Genomic DNA, 25,537 nt, shown 5'->3' on the forward strand with positions numbered 1-25,537 from the left:
GGTGGCATCCAGAACCCTTCTCACTGACTGACTCACTGCATTTGAAATAGTCCCTTTGTGTCCCTCTCATTCTTAGACCCTTTGTTTACTTTCTAGATGGCCAAGAGGGTGATCTTACTGTCAGGCACACCAGCCATGTCCCGGCCTGCAGAGCTCTACACGCAGATCATTGCTGTCAAGCCCACGTTTTTCCCGCACTTCCATCTCTTCGGACTTCGCTACTGTGATGCCAAGCGGGTATTTGTTCTCTCTTCCCTCACCCCCACTTTCTATCCCTTCCCACTGCCTTTCCTCAAGTTTCACTCTTCACCTTCTAGTCCCTTCTCTATAGCTATGGCATAACCAGCAGAGTACAGGCCAGGGTGCTAGACCAAGACTTTATTTCCCCTTTGCCCCTCACTCGACCTTACTGAGTCCTCAAGGATGAGAGAACTGTCCCTTCACATTCTCTGCTGATGGTGATTCCAGGTTAGTGTTTTCCAGGAAAGGTATATATAGGTATGTGAAACTTGGAAAACCAAAGCCAGCAACCATAGAAAGATGGAAGTGCAGGATCGTAAGAGATGCCAGTGATCAAATCAGGGCCTGCCATATGAATGCAAATGCCCTACCTGCTGCTCTGTCTCTCCAGTCAAATGGACTCTGTACGGGCTAAAAGGCAACTGTGAGCACATTGAGGTAGAGAGAGGGGTGAAAATAGCAGCCTTCCTAGAAGTTGCAGGCCCAGCACACCTCACACCTGTCCCGCTTTCCACCTCCACAGCAGCCCTGGGGATGGGACTACTCAGGCTCCTCCAATTTAGGGGAGCTGAAACTTCTGCTGGAGGAGGCGGTGATGCTGCGCCGCCTCAAGAGTGACGTCCTCTCTCAGCTCCCAGCCAAGCAGCGCAAGATGGTGGTGTTGGCCCCCGAACGGATGAATGCCAAGACCAGAGCTGCCCTCGATGCTGCCACCAAGGAAATGACCACCTGGGACACTGTGAGTCCAGGGCTGGACCCAAAGCTCCTTCCTGAGGAGAAGAACTCTTCAGATCAGACCCCAAGTTCTCAGAACTGGCCTCGCCAGAACCTCTTCCCCTCCCTGGGGCCATGATAGTGAGCCTGCCTAATCTGCTTCAGAAATTGCATACTTGTTGCCTGTTTTGCATGGTGTAGATCACTGTAGGTGGGCGGGTAACTGCAAGTGATGTATATTCTGGAAGCATCAAAGAAAGCTGAGATTGTGGCCCAAAAGATAGAACAGATAGGGTGCTTGCGTTGTATGTAGCCAACCGGTATTTGATCCCTAGCATATGGCCCTTCATGCCCTGCCAGAGTAATTCCTGAGTGCAGAGTTAGGGGTAAGCCCTGACAACCACCTGATATGGCCCAAAAACCAAAAGGAAAGGAAAATAAAAATAGGTAGCTGGGATTTATGTCCAGTGTAGTTCTAGAATTTTTCAAGTTTAGTTATAGGTGGTAAATTAGCTCCCTGTTTATTGGATACATATGGTAATGTAACTAGCCCATGACATTTGCTTGAGTCAAAATAGCAAATAGGCATTGGGATGACAGCATGAAAATTTCCCAATCTCTTAATCCTTTGGCTCCTTATTACAATCATGCCCGGATAGCAGGAAGTTGACATCCTCATTTTACAGGGAAGGGAAACTGAGGCTTCCAGAGATTGTAGTAGACCTCTGGCTGCTGTTTAGCATTAATTATCACCAGACCATTTACCTCAGTACTTTAGAGTTCTTTCTGCTATAGTGGTTTTAGCTTTTCAAATACATTTTTTTCATGTCTGTCTTTACTGTCTGTCATAGAGTGTAGCAGTAATCTCCATTGCGGTCCTCTTGGGGCAAAAACTTTGCTGTTTTTTTTTTTTTACCAGAAAAATAGCAGTCATTGACATTTTTTGACACTGTCATAAAGTATTATCTGGGCATATTATTATCCTGTATTTAAAAAAAAATACTTAGATGAGATCTCTACCTGCTGCTAGATCAAAAATGACAAGAAAAAATAAGCATATATTTTTCTGTTCTCTTTTAAAGTTACTCTGTTGTGTGATGTTCCAGGCTGACTGGTGACCTAAGACTGCCTGTTAATTTGCCAGTGTGGGTCTCATGGACTCTGGATGCCCAGAGGCATTGAGCAGCATGGCATAGTCTCTTGGAATTTTCAAAGCCCCTCTAGGCCAGGGTTTCCTCATTCTGTTTCAGTGACACCTCACAAAACCAAGGTGTCCTTTGGCTAAAATCAGATTCAGTGATCACTTTCTGATTGCTAGAGATAAAAAGCGAATAAGATTTCACGGGGAATAAGATTTTCCTTATCACTTCTTTAAACCTTCCATTCTTTGAACTTTGGTTACTATTAGCAAACTCTACTGGAGAAGTCAACTAACTGGCATGCTTCCTCAAGTTGAAAGTGATTTGGGGTGTAACTTGAAAGTTTTGAGTTTCCTGCCAGTCTTGTGAAATTAACTCAACTTAGCACTGGAAATTCAAAGTATGGGCTTTGCTTTATACCCTCTATTAGCTATACAAGTTTCTTACTGTCTCAGAATTATTTTGGTATTTTCTTCCTTTGTAAAGAGTGCCACCTCCACCTCCACTTGGTGCAGAGAAGGTACAGAAGATGCCCAGTGCTGAGTCCTACCTTGTAGGGAACTCTCCTATCTGCTTCTTCACCCATGGTCTACACGCTGTTCTACAAATTATGAAAGTACAGCCTGAATTGCTGTATAAGTCTTCATGACTCCAGGCAGGAAAGAATCTATAGCTAGCTCCTTGCAGCTCAATGTTTGGCTGTTACTATCTATTTCCTTGGAGACTTCAGAAAATTACTTTTTTTTTTTTTTTTTGCTTTTGGGCCACATCTGGTGGCACTTGGGTTACTCCTGGCTCTGTGCTTATAAGTTACCATACTCCTGGCAGACTCAAGGGACCATATGGGATGCCAGAGGTTAAACCCCGGTCAGCCATGTATGTACAAGGCAAACGCCCTACCCACTGTGTTATAATTCTATTACCAGGAATAATTCTTTTTTTTTTATTTATTTTATTTTATTGGGGATGGTTGGGCAACACTCAGGTATTACTCCTGGCTTTGTGTTCAGAAATTGCTCCTGGAAAGCTTGGGAGACAAAATGGGATTCCAAGGATCAAATCTGGGTTTGTCCCAGGTTGGCTTTATGCAAGGGAAATGCTTTACTGCTGTACTATCGCTCCAGCCCGGGAGTAATAATTTTTTTATTATTAATATATTTATTTAAGCATCATGATTACAAACATGTTTATAGTTGGGTTTTAGTCATAAAAATGTACACCACCCGGGGGCCGGGCGGTGGCGCTGGAGGTAAGGTGCTTGCCTTGCCTGCGCTAGCCTAGGACGGACCGCGGTTCGATCCCCCGGCGTCCCATATGGTCCCCCAAGTAGCCATGAGCAACTTCTGAGCGCATAGCCAGGAGTAACCCCTGAGCGTCACAGGGTGTGGCCCAAAAACCAAAAAAAAAAAAAATGTACACCACCCTTCTCCAGTGCAACATTCCCACCACCAGTGCCCCTAACTACTTCCTCCCCCACCCACTGACTGTCTTTAAGACAGGCATTTTATTTCTCTAACTCACTACCATTATCATGATAGTTGTTAGAGTATTTACTTCTCTACACTCACCAATCTTTGTGGTAAGCTTCATATTATGGGCTGGTCCTTTCAAACCTCATCTCTATTGTCTTTGAGTATTATTACCATACTGTCTTTTATTTTTCTTAAATCCTACAGATGAGTGAGACTATCATATGTCTATCTTGCTCCCTCTGACTCATTTCACTAAGCATAATAGTTTCATGTCCATCCATGTATAGGAAAATTTCATACTTAATTTTTCCTGACAGTTGCATAGTATTTTGTTGTGTATATGTACCATAGTTTCTTTAGCCACTCATATGCTGTTGGGCATCTAGATTGTTTTCAGATTCTGGCTATTGTAAATAGAACAATATGCAATGAATATGCAATATGAAATATATAAAGAACATGGGCGTGCAGAGGGCATTTTTGTATTGTGTTTTTATGTTCCTAAGATATATTTCTAGGAGTGGTATAGCTGGATCATATGGGAGCTCAATTTCCAGTTTTTTGAGGAATCTCTATATTGTTTTCCAGAAAGACTGGACTAGATGGCATCCCACCAGCAGTGAATGAGAGTTCCTTTCTCCTCACATCTCCTCTAGCACTGATTATTCTTGGGTTTGTTTTTTTTTTCCGTTTGTTTTTGTTTTTGTTTTGGGCTTTTGGACCACACCTGGTGATGCTCAGGGGTTACTTCTGACTATGCACTCAGAAATCACTCCTGGCTTGGGGAACCATATGGGATGCCAGGGGATCGAACTATGGTCCTTCCTAGCTAGCACCGGCAAGGCAGACACCTTACTGCTTGCACTACCATTCCAGCCACCAATTAGTCTTGTTTTTTTGTTTGTTTGTTTGTTTTGTTTCTTTTTGTGATGTGTGCCAGTCTCTATGGCTTGAGGTGGTAGCTCATTGTTTTGATTTTCATCTCCCTGATGATTAGTGACATGGAGCTTTTTTCATGTGCCTTTTGGTTATTTGTATTTCTTCTTGAGGAAAAGTCTGTTCATTTCTTTTCCCCATATTTTTATGGGTTAGATGTTTTCTAAGAGGGAAGTCAGTGAATCTGCAGAGTCCACGCCCCATTTCTCTTGTTACCCTTCATCCAACATCTCATCTCCCTGATTTTGCACAGGATGGTGGCTTTAGCCCATCACTGCTGACCCATCCAGAAGGGTTTGTTTTTTGGGTTTCTGGGCATTTTTGGTTTTGGTTTTGGTTTTGGGTTTTTTTGGTTCCTTCATCCCTTCTCATCTGAAGGAAGATTTTTTTTTTTAAGCTTTATATTATAGGCAGCACGGATAAAGCAGGCAATTTATAAAAATACAGTTTTTTCTTTTGTTCATTGTCAGCTGCAATTATAGCTATCTCTTCACAGACCAAGAAAAGTTGGTTCTAATCATCTTTTGTGTGGAGCCATTTTTTTGATGCAAGACTAGGAGCTGAGAAATGGAGTGAGTCCAGGTAGACTTTCTGGGACCATATTGTTCCTCTTTGCACTTGACTCTTCATTCAAATGCCAGCCTCAGAAAGTAAATGCAAATCTCTGGCAGAGCTAATTTAATAAAGGCCTCAGAGGCAGAACAAAGAGTATGGTGATTTAAAAATGTCCTGGCTGAGGGCTGGCAAAAGAAGTGAGGCTACAAATGGATTAGTCTTGTGTCGACCCAGTTTCATGGGATTTTATTTAAGGGAAAGCTATAGATTTCTCTCTCCCACATTAAAAGTATTATAGACGTAATTGTATAAAATTGGGGAGGGGTTGGGGCCGGAGAGATAGCATGGAGGTAAGGCGTTTGCCTTTCATGCAGGAGGTCATCAGTTCAAATCCCGGCGCCCCATATGGTCCCCTGTGCCTGCCAGGAGCAATTTCTGAGCCTGGAGCCAGAAATAACCCCTGAGCACTGCCGGGTGTGACCCAAAAACCACAAAAAAAAAAAAAAAAAAAAAAATTGGGGAGGGGCAACAAACAGTATATGGCATTTATCAAATACTTTACCAACCTATTAAAGAAAACTCACCCATCTTTTAGAGAACATAATTTCAGAAGATATATAAATGTTTTCTATAAAATCTGTATTTTTCTTTAAAATACATATTTGTCTCTCTGCACACTTGCATACAACTTAATGAGTTTGAGAAGAAGTAGACACAGTCATTTTTGTTTGTTTTTTTTGTTTTTAGGCTAGACCTGGCAGCACTCAAGGGTTTCTCCTTGCTCTGTGCTCAGAAATCACTCTTAGCAGGCTCAGGGGATGATATGAACTGTCAGGGATTGAACTCATGTCAGTGGTGTGCTATGCTATGACTCTGGCCCCCAACATGTGCACACATCTCAAGAATTTATTTTTGGCAGCGCTGGAGATGGAACCCAAGACCTCACATATGTATGTGAAGCAAGTGCTCTACCATGGTTGCCATATTCTTCACCCAGGAATATAAATTATGACATTTTAAAATAAGGATTGGGATCACACAAATACACATCTAGAGAATATATTACCAGAGGATATCATGAACACCTCTTCCATCCATTAAAAATGTGCTTTTTTTTTTTTTTTTTGAAGGGGGACAGCAAGGATCACATCATGTAGTGCTAAGGGGCTATCCCTGGTCCTGTACTCAGGACTCATCTCCTGTGGTCCTCAGGAGACCTTCTGTAGTGCTGGAGTTCAAATCAGTATGCAGGGCAATCACTTCACATTTTGTACTATCATTCGAGCACTGAATATACCATTAAAACCTGGGGCCGGTGAGGTGGCACTAGAGGTAAGGTGTCTGCCTTGCAATCGCTAGCCACGGAAGGACCACGGTTCTATCCCCCAGCGTCCCATATGGTCCCCCCAAGCCAGGGGCAATTTCTGAGCGCTTAGCCAGGAGTAACCCCTGAGCATCAAATGGTGTGGCCCAAAAAAACCTTTTTGGTTTGGTTTTTGAGTCACACCCAGCCGAGTTCAGGATAACTCCTGGCTCTGTGCTCAGAAATCACTCCTGGAAGGCTCTGGGGACCATATGGGATGCTGGGATTTGAACCACCATCCTTCTGCATGCAAGACAAACACCCTACCTCCATGCTATCTCTCCGACCCTAAAACCATTTTTTTTAAAGACACAGTATTTCCTAGTCTAGAGCGATAATATAGTAGGTAGGGTACTTGTCTTGCATGTCTGGCTAACTTGAGTTCAATCCCCAGCATACCATATGGTTCCCCTGCAACCTTCCAGGAGTACTCCCTGAGTGCAGGCCAGAAATAAGCCCTGAGCCCATCTAAGTATGTCCCCAAAATAAAACAAACACACAAAAATAATAAAGATGCAGTGTTTTTGTTTGTTTATTTTTAACATGGTCTTATTATATTTTTTCCAGGTTTAATTAGTAGTTATTTCAGGTACTCTAGGTCAGTGATGGCTAACCTTTTTGAGCCCGAGTGCCCAAACTGTCACATAAAACCAAAAGAATTTCCTCAAAGTGCCAGCACATCAATTAAACCTTAATAACAAGATTTTAGTATCACACTCGCCTCCCGCCACGCCTCATATCTTAATTGTGGACCTTTCCGCCTGCCAGCTGCAAGACCTTCACATGCCACAGCTGGCACTCATGCCATAGGTTCACCATCGAGGCTCTTATCACACTGAAAAAGTATACATCCTGTATACATCCTATAGTGTCCAGAAGTCTGTTTGAAGGAATAGAGGGTCATGTTATGGAGTGGGCATGTTGGAAAGCCTATGGTCTATAGTAATGCATCATCCCCAAGGACTACCCAGCCTGCAGGTAACTTTGTCGGTCTACAGTTGTGTCTGTATAAGAGAACCATCTTGTGCACAAAGCCAGGGGTGACTCCAGGTGGGGCCCAAACAAACAAACAAAACAAAACAACGCAAAAAAAGAAATGTCTGTCCAAAAACCTTTTATGTTCATTCCTCGCTAATTCTCAAAATAGTTCTTTCTCAGTGGATGACCAAGGAGCCAGAACGCCATGTCTCTAAGGATAAGCTCAGCATCCAGACAAATCCTGTGTCATGGCTAATATGAGGGAACAAGTTAACTGTGGATGCTGCCCCCACAATTTTTTGCCCCAGGTTCTGGCAATTGATGTGAGGATGGGTAAAGCTTTTAGTGATTGTTAATGGTGGGTTTATCCTAGGGCTTTAGGTGGGGAGCTTTATCCACTTGTATTTTCTGTCCACAGAAACAGAAGCAGAAAGAAGCCCTCTTTGCCTTCTTCAACAGGACAGCTGAAGCCAAAATCCCATCTATCATGTAAGTGGACACCCCGTAGTCCCTATTTTCTCTCCCTCATCTCTCATTGCCTCAGTCTGCTAGAGGCTGTATAGAACTGAACATGGTCTTGGGGGAATGTGTCATCGCCCACAGGCACATTCGGCCAATCACTGGGCTACATACAGCCTGGTGGATGTGAGGTCCTTGATGCAGCCTATCTCACTCTACATCAGGGGTCTCAAACTCGCATCCCACGGGCCGTTTGCAGCCCTCCGTACAACATTTTGTGGCCCTGCCCTAGAGGAATCTTTTTTTGTTTTGTTTTGTTTTAGTTGTTTGGGTCATACTCCCCCATGTTCAAGGCTTACTACTGACTTTGCACTCAAGGATCACCCCAACCTTGCCTCCTGTGGCCCACAGGTAAATTGAGTTTGAGACCCCTGCAAATGTGACTTCTTATGCCAGGGATGGGGAGATCATCCAGATATGAAAAGAACTTCTCACCTTTCCTAAGAAAACATTGGTCACTGTTCTACAGGGGGGAAAAAACAGGGTTTCATGAGTCACCCTGAAGGGCTGCCTCATGGGAACTCTGCTCTTCTCCTGAGACCCAGGTTTCTGTCATCATTTCCCTACATAAAAAGGCAAGCAGCAGAGTTTGTTCAGAGCTTTTTGCATAGGCACATTCAATGTTCCTTTTGCCTAAGGAATAAAAGGCTGAAATTATTTTCTATTCTCGAAACCATTCACTAACTTGAAAGAAATCTCAATTGTCTGCCTTTTGTAGAGAAAGAGAAACCCACTCAATGTTCAGACCTCACTGTGGTAGAAAGCGAAGGCAATTTGAATGATGTGCAGTTTGCCTCATTTTTTTTTCATTGTTTAACATTCATGTGAGCACTCTGGCAGGATAATGGCCCAAGTAATCAAATGACATTGAAGATGAACGCAGGGTTGGTTCCCGGTGCTGGTGCCAGATCAGCTGTGAGACCCAAGGCCTAAGATCTGTAGATAAGTTGAGACCAGAAAGCCTGCACCCCATCTCCATCAGCCTCTCTTCATGCACACCTTTTCATGTCATGGGAGAGGGAGTTCATTGTCAATCAAAGATTCTCCAAGACAGGCTATTGAGTGTTAGCCAGCTCTCTTTCCCCTTGGGCTCTGCCCTTTGTGTTTATGATACTATTACAAGACTAATGAACTATTTTAGTTTATGATAGATACTATTACACAGACTAATGATGTACTTTTTGTTTGTTTGTTTGTTTGTTTGTTTTGGGGCCACACCGGCAGTGCTCAGGGGTTACTCCTGGTTATCTGCTCAGAAATAGCTCCTGGCAGGCACAGGGGACCATATGGGATGCCAGGATTTGAACCAACCACCTTAGGTCCTGGATAGGCTGCTTGCAAGGCAAACACCGCTGTGCTATCTCTCCAGCCCCAATGATGTACTTTTTAATGGCTGAGAAACTTCTCTCTCACAGTAACTGACTGGACCCCTCAGGCCCATGTCCTGGATGCTACTGAATAGCAGATGTGAAGTTACACATCCTTCCTCAGTCCCTTAGCTCACAAGGGCCTGCTGAGTGCCAAGCCCAAAAGCACTCATTTTCCTTAGAAATTTATTTTGAAGTAGGATAGTTTTTATTGAAACGTCTTTAGAAAGATAGTGAGGGAAGAACAAGGGAGAAGCAGACATTTGAAAGAGAACACAAGGCTTTCTCCAGTCTGGAAATGAGCAAGCCAAGAAACCAGTGATACGTACATTCAAGAGAGAATATAGACTTGACGAGAAAGCTAGCTTTGGAAATTTTAACTCTTGCCACCTCAGAAACTTTACTGAGTGGCTAGGAAGCCTGAGGTTAAAACGCAGGCATAGCCTAGTGTTTGGTGAGGGCTCTCTCCCCAGCCTGCTGGAAGCCATCTTCTCTTGAGTTCCTCACCTGGCAGAAGGGCAAGATTCTCTCCATGAAAGAACAGAGTGTGCCTGAAGCCAGAGGCACCCCATAACAGGACAAAGACAGGACACAGACACAGCTGGAGTTCTCTACTCAGGGAAGAGGCTGGAGTCCATTTTAAACTTAGAAAGATCACTGGGCTTGTATGGACAATTCCCAGACTGAGGTGGCGACTGCCTTGGTGTTCACCTGGAATTAGCCATAGAGGCAGTGTTTGGGGAAGAAAGGGGCCAGGCAGAAACTCTCAGGGAAAAGCAGAATGAAGGCTCTTTGTTTCTTTCTATGTGAACAGAGAGTGACTCCAGGCCTTCTGAAGAGTCCAAGGCAGGTTTGGGTTTTGACTCATTAACACCATAGCAGCCTCTATGGGCCTCAGCTACAGGAAGGAAAGATTGAGAAAAATAGATGCTGGCTCCAAAGCCAGGAGCTTGCTCCAGCTTATAAACCTTAGGCCTCTGAGTCAAGGCATTAGTCCCATCCATGTGGGCTCTGGACTCAAGACTTATCACCTCCCAGAGGTTACTCCTCCTTACAATGGGGTTAGGATTTCCACAGGTGAATCAGAAGGTTCACACTTTTATCCAGTACATGCCATATAGTAGCTTCCTCCCTATAGGTTCTATAGTGTTTGACACTCTCCTGCACTCTCGTTACCTCATTTCTTATTCATAGCCTCTTTGTGAGGTCAGTAGAATAAACTACATGAATGCCATTTTCAAAATACGAAAAATAAATAAATCTTACTTAACTCCCAGGAGCTCAGAGTCACATAGCCAATAAAATGGGTATTGGTTATAAATTTTATTTTGTTTGTTTTTTTTTTATTTTTTTATTTTTTTTGGTTTTTGGGCCACACCCGTTTGACGCTCAGGGGTTACTCCTGGCTATGTGCTCAGAAATCTCCCCTGGCTTGGGGGGACCATATGGGACGCTGGGGGATCGAACCGCGGTCCTTCCTTGGCTAGCGCTTGCAAGGCAGACACCTTACCTCCAGCGCCACCTACCCGGCCCCATAAATTTTATTTTGTTTTAGGTATTTTGGGGGCCACATCTGGCAATACGCAGAGCTTACTCCTAACTCTGCACTCAGGAATTACTGGTAGCGCTCCCTGGCAGTGCTCAGGGAACCAGTTGGAAGGCTAGAGATTAAACCAGTCAGCCTCCTCAAAGCAAACACCCTACCTGCAGTACTATTGCTCCAATTTCCTCTAATTAACTCTTCTGCCCCACCCCCCATTTCCTTTCTTGCTGTTCATTTTTTTATTTTAATTGGCATCTTTTGATATAGAAGCCAAGGTTATTGTTATAAACAGCTATTTCCAGACTGGGAACTTAGGGACCTAGTAAAGGATAGGATCACAAAGCCATATCTTACCCATAAAGGGAAGAGAACCATTAGGAAAATCAGTGCCTTTTTCTTTGTTTGATTGTTTTTGTTTTTTTGTGAGCTGGCCAAGTTGATTTTATGGTTTTGTGACTTTTCGATGCTGTAGCAATAACTTATTTTGTTTATATCATTGCAAATCATTTGTCCCTCAAAGTGTAACTCCACCCTGGATTTAGGTGTACCCACCTGAGATACGCCCTTTTCTGGGAGGGGTCTTGGGAACCGGATATTAGGTGTAACCTTACCTGCAAGACCCCTCCCATTCCGGGGAGTGGTCTTGGAAGGTTATATAAAGCCTTTGACCCAGGGGATTAGGGTCTTTGCCCTTTTTGGCCTTTGGCGGGCTCTCCCCTTTTGGTCTTTGACCAGCATGGAGGTCAAAGGAAGATGGCTGAAAGGAGTTAAGACGCAGGGCTAGCTAAGAATGGCTGAATGCTTGAAAGGTTATGAGATAGGCTACACACATGTGGTGAATAGGGTATGAATAAAGATGATGCTTCCTGATGCCTGCCTGTGAGTGAGTTCAATACCCGTCGCTTTCCTGAACCCCAGACCCGCCGGTTCATGGGGTATGAAGCCACGTGGCCTGGGATGGCAGGGAAAGATACCTCCATCCATCCTCCACCATCTTTAATTATTTAACACTACAACTCTCAAAGTAATTAATTATTAGTACTAACCACTCACAAATTGAACTCCAGCTCCATCTCAAAGATTCTGAGATCTTTCACAGAATGTTCATTGCCCTTCCCATCACCTGCCTATAGGGAGCAGCTTTCAGGGAGCCCTTCCCAGTGGATAACCTTAGGCAGAGCAAATGCACCTGGTGCTAAGGGAACCTGGTCTTCCCTTTGCTGTCCTGGGACAGGGCTCCTGATTGGAAACCTGAGGATTTACAGGCTGGGTAATGCATGACTCAGTCCTACATGTTCCTGCGCTAGCTGCAACTAGAGACAGGAGCTGTGGAAGTTCAATATAGAGGCAAGAAGTCAAAGGGAGAACAAAGATCAAGTCTCTAAGATCCTTCACTTCATTTTCCTTTGCATCTAGTTATCGCAGACTTAACTGCCCACTCTGCTTTGCCATTGTGCATATAAAGAAGCTGGGCTTGTTTCCTGAGAATCTCTTCAAGTTTATATTTAGGTTTCAATATTCAGTTGCCATAAATTTGATGACGATCAAAAACCACCTGATCAGGGCCAGAGCAATAGGACAGCGGTAAGGGCATTTGCCTTGCACACGTCCAACACAGGATAGACCCCAGTTTGAATTCCAGCTTCCTCTGAGCCTGCCAGGAATGAGACTTCCAAGCACTTCTAGGTGTAACCCAAAAACCAAGAAAAGAAAAGAAAAGAAAAGAAACCTCCTGATCCTGAAGGCTGAAGATTTAGCACAGTGGTAGGGCATTTGTGTTGCACGCAGCCTACTCCGGACAGATGGTGGGTTCGAATCCCGGCATTCCATATGGTCCCCAGTAGGCAGCAGAAATGATTTCTGAGTGCAAATCCAGTAGTAACTCTTAAGTGCTGTCAGGTGTCACCCAAAAACCAAAAATAAAATCCTCTTGATCCTCTGACTCAGGATTTGCAAATCTTCTATAGAAAACACTTCAGTGTGGATTAACAATGTCTTATATAAGAGATTGAACCATAATAATTTACGGGCCTGGAGAGATAGCACAGCGGCGTTTGCCTTGCAAGCAGCTGATCCAGGACCAAAGGTGGTTGGTTCGAATCCCAGTGTCCCATATGGTCCCCGGTGCCTACCAGGAGCTATTTCTGATTAGACAGCCAGGAGTAACCCCTGAGCACTGCCGGGTGTGGCCCAAAAAACAAACAAACAAAAAAAATTTACATCTACAGCCTCAAAGCTAAAATTGGATAAGCTTCAGTAGGAATTTGTCCAATTTCTTAATATAAAAATGTGATAATTTATTTTGAATTCTAATGTTAACCATTCTATTAAACCTTTGTGTGTGCATGCATGCACACACACACACACACACACATATTTTTTTTTAAATAGCAGCAGCCCTGAAAACTTAATTGCCTTCTCTGATCCCAGATAATAAAAGAAACATCAGCACTCAAGTCATAAGGCTACTTCAGGCATTTAGTTTATGGGAAAAATTGGGGCCGGCGAGGTAGCGCTAGAGGTAAGGTGTCTGCCTTGCAAGCGCTAGCCAAGGAAGAACCGCGGTTCGATCCCCCAGAGTCCCATAGGGTCCCCCCAAGCCAGGGGCAATTTCTGAACGCTTAGCCAGGAGTAATCCCTGAGCATCAAATGAGTGTGGCCCAAAAAACCAAAAAAAAGAAAAAAGAAAAGTTTATGGGAAAAAACTGGAAGGTCTGTGTGCACAGCAAAGGATAGCATCCCACAACTGGTTTTCTTCTTTAGTTCAAGTGTATTGGTGTTGAAGAAAGGAGGAAGGAGGAAGAGGTCAGCCCTCAGAGGAAAGGAGATGACTGGGGAGGGCACATACCCTGTTCATGTCTGCTAGTGCTGCAGCCACTCTTCAGTAAACAACCTCTCCAGGACAGTTCCATGATTGGTTTCTTGTATTGTCATTGTCAAATGCAGTGAGTACATCCTGGACCTTTTGGAAAGCGGGAAAGAGAAGTTTCTGGTGTTTGCACACCATAAGGTGGTGTTGGATGCAGTCACTAAAGAACTTGACAGAAAGGTAAGTAAGCTTCTTTTGCAGTTCATCCCTAGGGTGTTCTGGTGGGTGTTGGCTAAGTTGTTCTCAGCAGACAGAGGTCAAGTGTAAGCAAAGAAGTGAGAAAAGTCTCCCCCTCCCCCTAGCTTTGTTTAAAAGCTTTTTCTGAACCAACAAAATAGCAGAAATGGATCTTGTGTAGAGACACATATCTGTAAGAATATTCTCCTTTCCTTTCTTTTGTACCACTTTTATTCTACAGCTTTATTCTACAGGCTGGGCTCAAACCTCAGAACAGACTCTCATAGTACATTAAACTGCAAAAATCAAATCTAGATAGCCCTTTTGTAGATATACCAAATACATTGTCAAGAAATGATGGGGCCGGGCGGTGGCGCTGGAGGTAAGGTGCCTGCCTTGCCTGCGCTAGCCTAGGACGGACCGCGGTTCGATCCCCCGGCGTCCCATATGGTCCCCCAAGAAGCCAGGAGCAACTTCTGAGCGCATAGCCAGGAGTAACCCCTGAGCGTCACAGGGTGTGGCCCAAAAACCAAAAAAAAAAAAAGAAATGAGCACAAGGGCGAACAGATAGTATAGTAGTAGGGCATTTGCCTTACACACAGCTGACTCAGGATGGATGGTGGTTTGAATCCTAGCATCCCATATGGTCCCCTGAGCCTGCCAGGAGTAATCCCTGAGCACTGGAAGGAAAGGAAGGAAGGAAGGAAGGAAGGAAGGAAGGAAGGAAGGAAGGAAGGAAGGAAGGAAGGAAGGAAGGAAGGAAGGAAGGAAGGAGGGAGGGAGGGAGGGAGGGAGGGAGGGAGGGAGGGAGGGAGGGAGGGAAGACGGGAGGGAGGGAGTCAGGGAGGAAGGGAGGGAGGGAGGGAGGATCACAAAGGTAATTTTCAGAGAGAATACAGATGAGGTTCAGGAGGCCAGGGTAGTAAGCTTAGCACAAAGAGTGGAGAATGCAGTTAGGGTAAAGAATAATAGTTGGAACTGATCACTCTGGACAAGAACTGGGTGCTTGATATGCATGATACCTCTTCTTTAGCAATAGTGCAAACCACAGTGTCAAAAAAAAAAAAACAAAAAAACAGGCCCGGAGAGATAGCACAGCGGCGCTTGCCATGCAAGCAGCCGATCCAGGACCAAAGGTGGTTGGTTCGAATCCCGGTGTCCCATATGGTCCCCCGTGCCTGCCAGGAGCTATTTCTGAGCAGACAGCCAGGAGTAACCCCTGAGCACTGCCGGGTGTGGCCCAAAAAAAAAAAAAAAAAAAAAAAACAAAGAGTAAAATAAAATGCCTGCTTTAGATACAGGTGGGAGGTGGGAGGGAAACTGGGGACAATGGTGGTGGGAAAAAGTGCACTGATCAAGGGTGGTACACATTCTATGACTGAAAATTATGAACAATTTTGTAACCATAGTGCTTATATAAAGTATATATGTACATATATACTTGTGATCATATATATAATATCAGAAGGACTGGAGAAATAGTACATTGGGTAGGGTGCTTAATTTGCATGCAGCCCACCTGGGATCAATTCCTGTCATTGTATATGAGCACTACAGGAATGATCCCTGAGTGCAGAGCCAGGAGTAAGCCCTGAGCATTGCCTGGTATGGCAAAAAGAAAAAAAGAGAAAGAAATGATCACAAATTAAGTTTGATTCAGCAACTTACATTTGACTTATTGACTGTCACTTTAGCCCTATAAAACAGTTCATTTAAAACGGACCATACAAGGGCCAGAGTGATAGCACACGGATAGGGCATATACTTTGGATGCAGCTCCCCTCCCCACCCACCCCATGTTCTATCCCTAGCATCCCATATGGTCCCTCGAGCCTGCCAGGAGTGATCTCTGACCAAAGGCCAGGAGTAACCCCTGAATGCTACTGGGTATGAACAAAAAAGACTACACACACTGGGCCAGAGTGAGAATACACTAAGTTGAGCACTTGCCTGGCACAAGGCTAACCAGGTTTGATCTTAGCATTCCATATGGTCCCACCATATGCTGGTACAACATATGAGCTTCCCCCCCAAAAAATAAATTTTAAAAAGCAGGACATATTAGTAGATATGGGGTTAGCAGAAGGGAGTTGGGCATATTTAAGGAAGAGCAACCAATAGGATTCTAGTGTTGGATCTCCTCAGTGTCTCTTTTTGCAGGGAGGCAAAAGGAAAGTGACCTCCTAAGCAGTGCCTCCCCTCCCCAATAACAAAAGACCAACTGAACTGGGACAGTTTCAGTGTTCAGGAAAACAGTGTAGCACTACTGGAGCCACCAGAGCTATGCCTGGTAACTCTCAGGAACATGTGTTGCTGGGGATGAAACTCAGGGCCTCATGTGCCAAGTGTGTACCCCAGCTTTTTGGCCTGTCTCCCTATCTTCCCATGAATATGGATTCATGAAAACTCACACAGGTGATAGCATCATGAACATAAACACACTGGAGCATCAATGGAACAAAACACCTGGCAAAGCTCAGGAGATTAAATCAGTCAGTGGCTTGGCTGTGATATTACTGAGTTTTACAAAGTCCCACTATCAGGAGGGACGGAGGTGGGCAAAAGCTGCAAGGACTCCCCTTGTTTGTCCTTTAGACCGCCTGTAGATAGCTGAGGATCAGCCAGTTCCTGTGGAAAAGGAAAAAAGATTGAGTCCCTGTCACCGCCTAGTGGTGAAGGCCTAGTGAAATCACTGCTCTCTCTATATACCTTTCTCCTCTCCCTCTCTCAGGATGTGCCACACATCCGCATCGATGGTTCCACCTCCTCAGCTGACCGTGAGACTCGGTGCCAGCAGTTCCAGCTGTCTGAGAGGCACTCTGTGGCTGTGCTGTCCATTACTGCCGCCAACATGGGCCTCACCTTATCCGCAGCAAACCTGGTGGTGTTCGCAGAGCTCTTTTGGAACCCAGGGGTAAGGGGCGCACAAGTTCCGGGGCCATGGGCCTACTCAGCTTGCTGTGGGGAGTAAGGTGCTGTGGGGGAAAAGGGATTTCTTTAGGAGCCTTCGCTAGTGCCTGTTCCTGCCATCCTATTTCCTGGGGACCTCCTTCATATGCCCATGTGTGTTTTCCACACCTCTATCTTTCCACCCATCACCAAATGGGTCCCAACTGGGACTGGAGCAATAGAACAAGAGGTAGGGAGGGCACTGGCCTTGCACCCGGTGACCTGGGTCAATCCCTACCATCCCTGGGCACCGCCAGGAGTGCAGAGGCAGGATTAAATCCTGAGCATTGCCCACTGTGCCTCTCACCCCCTCCCCCAAAAAAAAAAATAGCTCCCAATTCCATTATAGCAAGAGTAAAACTGAAGTTTTAGCAGCTAACAGGAATCTCAAGGTGCATTTCTCAGAAAATATGCCTCCAAAAGCCAAGGACATCACTATTCCTCACTGGGCTCTTGTGACCACTCCTGGCTACAGTCCAGGTCTCGAGCTTCCCAGCTACACCCCTTTAATTAGACATCACTGTGGGCTACTTTTACCCACAGGTCCACAACAGGATGACTGCTGTGGTGTATTCCTCATGCCCACTGGCCTAGTGCACTGGGGGCAGCCCCAGCAGCTAGAGAATTTTGCTGTCTCACAGAGCAGTCACTGCAGTCAGTGCCATAGTTGTGAGTGGACTTTAGCTTAGAGAAACTTTATAATAGGGAATAGTGACTCTGAGGTCCTCTCAGGATGATAAAGGCATCCCCTGGTCCCTAGTCTTCTGTGGATGTATGCTGTGTGTTTGTCTCCTCTACTTGCCTTCGTCAGGCTGACAGCAGAGCTGGAAGCACCAACTCCCTTTGCACCCCTAGCCCTACTGCACCCTTCAGCTGTGAGTCTAGCTCCCCAGCAGGTTCACCTCTGGTGACAGTGGGAGATGCTGGGTCCACTGCAGTGATGCATTTTATGTACCCTGGAGAGATTTGCGTCCAGGGCAGTGAGCCAAGCACTTCTGCCTCCACTGACCTCCTTTTGCTGCCGGGCTTCACAGATGCTGATCCAGGCAGAGGACCGTGTACACCGCATTGGCCAGACGAGCTCTGTGAGCATCCACTACCTGGTGGCGAAAGGCACAGCAGATGACTACCTGTGGTATGGCCCCAACGGATGCCCCAGCTGCTGCTCAAGAGACATTAGTTTTGCTGCCTAATTGCTTGTGCTTTGCTAACTTTTGGGGGAGCACGTCCATTGAAACCCCCTGCCTCATACCTCATTTGGCTCTTGGGGTGTGGCATAGGAAAAAAAGGAGGTGCTGCATTTTCATGTGCCTGAGACAGAAGGGAACTCACTGGAATGAAGTGGCAGTGATCTGTCCTTGGGATGGGATATACTAAGCAGGGTGGTGGCCCCTCTGCTCCATAGCACAGGTGTTGGCATGACAGACCACAGCTGACAAGTACTGCCTCTAGGTCAGCAGAGTCAACTCTAGGCCTTCAATAGAACTGGGATAAAATGGTCAGGCCTTGGGCACTTGTCTTGTACAAGGCCAACCTGGGTTCAATCCTCAGCATCCCATATGGTCCCTTGAGCCTTCCAGGACTAATTGTTTAATGTAGAGTCAGAAGTAAACTCTGAGCACTCATAGGTATGGCCCAGAAAACAAACCAAAAATAAATAAATCAGACCTTGAGTTCCACTATTGGCCTCTCCTGCCCTTCAGCCTATTGCTCCTACCTTGGTACTATGTGTGGTCACAGCTCTTACTGTGTTTACTGGATAGCTTGAAATAGCAAGTATAAAGCTCACTTGCCATGAGGCAGCATTTTTTTTCCTCCACATAGTTCTGCAGGAGGCAGGGCCTGATGCCAGGAGCTCTGGATCTGCTGACTTACAGTAGAGAGGGCACCAACTTTCAGGACAGGCCTTTATGCCCCAAGGGACACAGACAGGTGAAACAATATGCATGTCACAGCCCCCGAAGCAGGACCAGGGTGAGGACCATTTTTATCACCTGGTAGTTTTGGCCACATTGTATTCACTACAACACTTTTCTTCTCAACAGGCCCCTGATTCAAGAAAAGATTAAAGTGCTGGGTGAAGCTGGCCTTTCTGAAGCCAGTTTTTCTGAAATGACAGAAGCCACTGATTACCTGTATAAGGTAAGCACCACGAGGTTCCTCACCATACTGAACCCTCTGCCCAGCCCTGGGTTTCTGAGCCCCTTACAACACCACCTAGCCTCCGAAGCTTGGGCCTGTAGTTTGGATTATTGAGTTTGTGTATCTCCCATAGAGAGGTGTGGACAATGGCCGCCTCTGCTTCTTACCTGCCTTTATGGACCTAACTAGACTGCAGCTATCAGAAGCTGCCTACTCCATTGGGCCTTTAGAAACAGGCAGCACTGAGGCTAGAGCAATAAATAGTACGGCAAATGGGGCACTTGCCTTGCATGGGACCAACCTGAATTTGATCCCTAACATCCCATATGTCCCCACCCACCCAGCCAGCACCATCAGGAATAATTCCTGGCAGAGCCAGGTGTAACCCCTGAGCATCACTGAGTGTGGCTATAAAATAAAAAGTAATGAGGGGCTGGAGTGGTGGCACAAGTGGTAAGGTGTCTGCCTTGCCCACACTAGCATAGGACAGACCGAGGTTCGTTCCCACAGCATCCCATATGGTCCCCCAGCCAGGAGCGATTTCTGAGTGCATAACCAGGAGTAACCCTTTAGCATCACCAGGTGTGGCTCAAAAACTAAAAAAAAAAAAAAAAAAGGAATGTGCAGTGCTAGCACTTTGGCAGCATAACATTGTTGGACTTGGCACCCCACAATGGTGTGGCCCTCAGATTCACGTCCCCCGGGCACAGAATGGGTTGCTCAGCAGAGGGCATTGTTTTTCCATGGTATTTCCTTCCTCTGTTTTGTGTTGTCTCCATGATATCCCTATTTGTAGAGAAGTAAGCGGAGGCACATAAAGCCACTAGACCTGCCAGAGCTCCTGGTGAGGGGATACCAACCCACTTCCCTGGCCTAAAGTCCCCTCTACGACTGCCCCACTTCTCATCGAACCTGGTGAGAGGGTGGTGAGCACTCTTCATGGCTAGGAGACTTGTCAGATGTGTGGATTCTTCAGAGTCTCCTCTGGAGAGGACAGCCATCTCCAGCTAGCCTGCCCTGGCCTCAGTACACTGCCTAGAGACTTTCAGTGGCCTGTCTCTTGTCAGCTCAGATTGTCTTTTTTGTTTTGTTTTGTTTTTTATTTTTGTTTTTGGGTCACACCCGGCAGCGCTCAGGGGTTACTCCTGGCTCTATGCTCAGAAATCGCTCCTGGCAGGCTCAGGGAATCCTATGGGATGCCAGGAATCAAATTCCTGGATTGGCCAAATGCAAGGCAAACATCCTACACTGTGCTATTTCTTGGGCCCTAAAGATTTTTTTTTTTAATTTGAGTCATACAGTGTTCCAGTATTCATTCCTTCACTATAAACTTCTCACCACCAGTATCCCCAGCTTCCTTTTCACCCTGCCCCCAGCCTCCTACTATGGTAGATACTTTTCTTCTCTGTCTCTCTCATTCCCTCTCACCCTCCCATTCTTCTCTCTCTTTTTTTTCTTCTCTCTACCCTCCTTTTCATTTTAGACACTGGCTTGCAATATTGAAAGGGTATCATGCATGTCGTTTTCTCCTTTCTAGCAAGCTTCCTACCATGGACCAGCCCCCCTGACCTTTGTTTCTATCTTAGGGTATTATTCTCATACCTTTTTTTTTTTTTTTTTGGTAACCCGATGTCTCTCATACCTATTTTAATATCCCACAAATGAGTGTGATCATTCTATGTCTGTTCCTCTCCCTCTGACTCCTTTCACTAAGCATGATACTCTTATGAAGATTTTTTTCTTGCAGTTGTGCTTATTAAACAGTTCTCAGTTTTTTTTCTTCCATAGTAATAAGTAAGTCTCATTTTTTGGGACTGGAGTAATAGCACAGTGGGTAGGGCATTTGCCTTGCAGACAGTCAACTCAGGTTTCATGCCCGGTATCCCATATGATCCCCCAAGTCCACCAGTAATTTCTAAGAGCAGAACCAGAAGTGAGCCCTGAGCACTGCTGGGTGTAGCTAAAAAAAAAATCTCACTTTGCCCTTTTTTTGGTTTTATTCCCTCCCTTGCTCCTCCTCTTGGTTGTTAAGATTGTTGTTGGAAAGAGAGTCTGGCACACATGTGCCTGGCTATGATGATCTCTGTTACAGAGACTGATGCTTGCTGAGATGTGCTCTAACCTGCTGTGCTCGCACATTGGCTCACCAGGGATTGTGCCCTTGGTTCAGTGATACTCATCTTACACTTGTCCGCCCCTGCTTCCTGGCTATGGTATCTGCACATCTGTTTACTTGGAGTCCTCACTGGAGCTCACATACCTTTCTGTGCAGCTCAAACATGCCTGGCTGTGGTGTGACCAGAAATCACTTGTTAATGCTGGAATCATAGACAACAGAGCTGCCAGGATCACATACAGCACATGCAGGCCAATGAGTTTGAACTCATGATCATATGGTTCTAACACAGGTGTGCTAAGTACTGTACTCATCCTCCCAATGATATTACATCTATTTTGTTTTTTTGCTCTGAGGACCACATGCAGCAGTGTTCAGGCTCCTTGCTTCTCTATTTCTGGCTCTTTGCTCATAGATCACTTCTGGCAGGACTAGAGGTGCTGGGGATCAAATCCTGGTTGGGCACATGCAAGACAAGTATCTTATCAATGATACTATCACTCAGGCCCCTTGACATTTTAATATAGAGTATAAGGTATTCTTTTTAATATAAGCCATAAGTTAGTTTTTAGACAAATTTTTATTTATTATTTTGTTTGGGGGTTATGCTCAGTGGTGCTCAGGACCCTGCACTCAGGGGTAACTCCTAGTGGAGCTCAGGGAATCATTTGGGATTCTGGGGATCAATTACAGGTGCACCATATGCAAGGCAAGAGTATTATTTGTAGTGCTATTTCTCTGGCAAATTTATTTCTAAGATGCTCAGTAGACTCTAGTTTAGTTAAATGGTAAATATTTTAGGGCCAGAGAGATAGCACAGTGGTAGGTAGGGCATTTGCCTTGCATGCATCTGACCCAGGACAGACAGTGGTTCGATTCCCAGCATCCCATATGGTCCCCCATGCCTACCAGGAGGTATTTCTGAGCAGATAGTCAGGAGTAGCCCCTGAGCACAGCTGGAGGAGGAGCTGGAGTTGAATAGGGGATGTAGAAGTAAGATAAGAGATGGTTTGGAGGCTTGATAAATTTGGTGTTCTAGAATTACGGGATATTAGTGGGGTTACTAAAAATGATCCTACAGATGTTTTAAAATTGTTCAGCATCAGGAATTTAGAATTTGGAGAGATCAATAAAGGATACCAGCCAACCCATGGATCATTGTGGGTGTAAATTAAACCTACTCACACCTCTCAACACACATACTCTTTGCTGTCAGTACATAGATCCCTTGGGTTATCAGTATTTATTTTTATATATAATATATATCTTATATTTTGGGGTTTTTTATTTTTATTATTAAAAAATTTTAGCTTACTGTGCTATTAATAATGGTCTTTCATGGACATAATTCCAACACCATACCCATTTCTTTTCTTGCCCTGCAGAGAAGATAGCCAAATAAGACACAAAGGCAGTAAGGCTGCCACTAGTGCTATGAGTTGACAGAGGTGTCTACACCAGCCACCAAGGAGCATGTGACATGTGGTGCCACATGGTTACTGGAAAGCATGACATCATATGTATATATATGTAACACTTGACATGACATCATCTGCCTTGTCCTTGCCTTTTCTCCCCAGGCAGCATGGTAGTTTGCTTTGGACTTACATTCTTCCTTCATCTTCTCTTTTCTTTCTCTGATAAAGGACCCAAAGCAGCAGAAGATCTATGACCTTTTTCAGAATTCCTTTGAAGAAGACAAAGAGTTCCTGCTGGCTTTGGATTCCTTTGACTCCGGATGTGCTTCACAAGCATCTGGAAGTGATTCCCAGCACCAGAAAGAAACGTTGGATGATAGTACCTCACCAAAGAAAAGGAGATTTGAATTTTTTGATAACTGGGACAGTTTTACAAATCCCTCATAATGGGGGGGGGGGCTCAATACTTTTTAAGATTACATTGTTAATTAAAGTAAAATAAGGTGTTTGTTTTTAGGCCGTTGCAGTTATCTTCGAGTCAACCATCACCAAGCCAGCTTTCAGCATCTCCTTCCTTGCCCCACTTTCATTCTCTAGTATCTTAGTTTTGCTGGCTGAATCTTAGGAAAAGTAGCCTGCACACTGGAAATTCAGTTTCTGTAAATGGCAAGGTTCTTACTACCCCACCTGGTTCTCCAAATCTATTTTTTAATGTATTGATCAGAATATATTTTTTGATTAGGGGACAGGATACATGCTCCCAAGCTTTGCTCAGGGAGCCCTATCTACATTCCCATCCTACATAACAGGTTCAATGCAAGGGCCCAAAGATCTGATACTGCTGGAGAATAGAGGAACTGCTCGGGGCCTCCAAGACCACACAAAGAATCCTCAAAGACCATGTGGTACCAGAATCGGGCCAGATTGCGTAAATTCCTTGTCCATCATACCTTTTCCTGGCCCCTAAATGAATAGATATTGATTTAAAAAAAATATATGTGCCAATGCCTGTTCAAAGTACCTTCAAGAAGTTACAAAAGAAAACAAGTGCGGGCCTGGAGAGATAGCACAGCGGTGTTTGCCTTGCAAGCAGCCGATCCAGGACCTAAGGTGGTTGGTTCGAATCCCAGTGTCCCATATGGTCCCCCGTACCTGCCAGGAGCTATTTCTGAGCAGACAGCCAGGAGTAACCCCTAAGCATCACCGGGTGTGACCCAAAAACAAAAACAAAAAAAAAAAAAAAAGAAAACAAGTGCACCAAAAAAAAAAAAAAAAAGTCGCTGGAGAGGTAGCATGGAGGTAAGGCATTTGCCTTTCATGCAGAAGGACAGTGGTTTGAATCCGGCATCCCATATGGTCCCCTGAGCCTGCCAGGAGCAATTTTTGAGCATAGAGCCAGGAATAACCCCTAAGTGCTGCTGGGTGTGACTCAAAAACCAAAAAAAATAAAAATAAAAATAAGGAAAGAAAGAAAACAAGTACACACCTAGTCAGCGCATCATATAATGGGAGAAGCTGTAGTTCTGCTTGCCATGAAGGAAAGGTAGTGAGATAAGGGTGTAGAGCAGGGGTTGACAAGTTTTCTAAGTAGCCAGGTAGTGTTTTTGACTCTGTTCCATTCTGGCTCTCAGCACTACTGTCCCACAAAAACAAACATCAAATTTTCATGTACCAATGGTGGGAGATTTGCTAGAAGTCTATTATGAACAGTGAAATCTGAAGTCCTTGTGATTTTCATGTACCACAAATTGTATCCTTGATTTTTTTTCCCCAATCATCTAAAACTATAAAAACCATACATGATTCACAGGTTAAACAGGCTTAAGCAGAATCTGTCCTATCCATCATAGTTTGCTGATCTTTGGTTTAGGGCAGCACTTTAATAGAAACATAAAAGGTCACACATGTGAATTAAGTTTTCTAATCAAATGCTTATAAAATATAAAGGGGCTGCTGAGATAGTACAGCAGGTTAAAGCATTTGTCAAACACAGCTTCTATCCCTAGCATTCCATATGGTCCCCTGAGCACTACCAGGAGTCCTTCCTACAGAGTAGAAGTAATCCCTGAGTGTGACACCGTTACCCCGAAAAAAAAAAGAATCAAATTAGTACTGCCAAATTTAACCCACCATTCAAAATTTCATTTCAAAATGAAGTTGGAGGCTGCAGACAAACATTACTATTTATTTCATGCTGTCTTCAAAATAACACATTTCTAGTCTGGACAAGCTACCTGCCATACACTAAGGGGCTACTTTAGCTGGTAATCAGATCTTGTATTGGGCACTTGCAGGATTAGAGTGAGGGGGCAGGTAGGGGGTCATGGGGAGGGTACACAGGTTTGTTGAAGAGATAAGGAGAGGTATACATAGTAAGGAATCTGACTTCATTTTGAGTATGACTAGATGCCTGACTTCAGCAGGGTGTCTGACTAAGACATTGGCTCAACTTGTTTGAAGGTAGAAGGATGAGCAGAAGGAAGAATTAAGTAGTCCACTGGACTATGGAAGATGTCCAGAGGCAAGTGTGAAACACAGAGGAGCTGGTGAAGGAGGTGAGCAGTGACCAGATTGGACAATTATGAAGGCAGAGCTGAAAGGATTTGTAGAGGGACCGAGCACCAACTCTGAAGATGAGTCAGCTTGAAGACCTCACTCAGGGTTTGACTGAAGACCGGAGTCCAAACCAATATTTCCTGGGTTTGTTTTGTTTTGTTTTTTATTTGTTTATGTTTTAATGGAAAGCAAATGTATTGGAGGGCAGTGTGAATTTCAAGGGTTTCTGGGCAAGTCTGGCAGGGCAGCATCTCTGGGTGTCCTGAAGATAGCCGTGTGGTTTCCCTGTGCACAACCTGCAACCCAGCTCCCGGCACACTGCCAGCAGTGGCCTCCCCTATGCACATCTTCCCAATTTGTCTCAGTCACTAGTGGTTACTTTGTCCGTGGTCCTGCCCTTCATGGGACATGAATGGCTAAGCAACAGACATGCTTGTCAGTGATGCCAAGAGCCTTTACTCTCTTGTAATTGAATATTGTCTTT

At 44.8% G+C, this 25,537-nt stretch overlaps 1 protein-coding gene across 1 annotated transcript in view; it reads left to right on the forward strand.

Annotated features, from left to right (window-relative positions):
- Positions 1–23,013, forward strand: part of SMARCAL1 (SWI/SNF related, matrix associated, actin dependent regulator of chromatin, subfamily a like 1) — a 67,643-nt gene extending 44,630 nt beyond the window's left edge. The window contains exons 10-17 of the mRNA XM_049770314.1: positions 97–237; positions 764–979; positions 7,816–7,886; positions 13,773–13,875; positions 16,604–16,786; positions 17,856–17,956; positions 18,867–18,963; positions 22,726–23,013. Of these exons, the coding sequence (XP_049626271.1) occupies positions 97–237; positions 764–979; positions 7,816–7,886; positions 13,773–13,875; positions 16,604–16,786; positions 17,856–17,956; positions 18,867–18,963; positions 22,726–22,944 (1,131 nt within the window). The 3' untranslated portion in view covers positions 22,945–23,013. The remainder of the gene's footprint in view (positions 1–96; positions 238–763; positions 980–7,815; positions 7,887–13,772; positions 13,876–16,603; positions 16,787–17,855; positions 17,957–18,866; positions 18,964–22,725) is intronic.
- Positions 23,014–25,537: the final 2,524 nt, after the last annotated feature.

This window comes from Suncus etruscus, chromosome 1 (genome assembly GCF_024139225.1).
Source record: "Suncus etruscus isolate mSunEtr1 chromosome 1, mSunEtr1.pri.cur, whole genome shotgun sequence".
Classification (NCBI taxonomy): Eukaryota; Metazoa; Chordata; class Mammalia; order Eulipotyphla; family Soricidae; genus Suncus; species Suncus etruscus.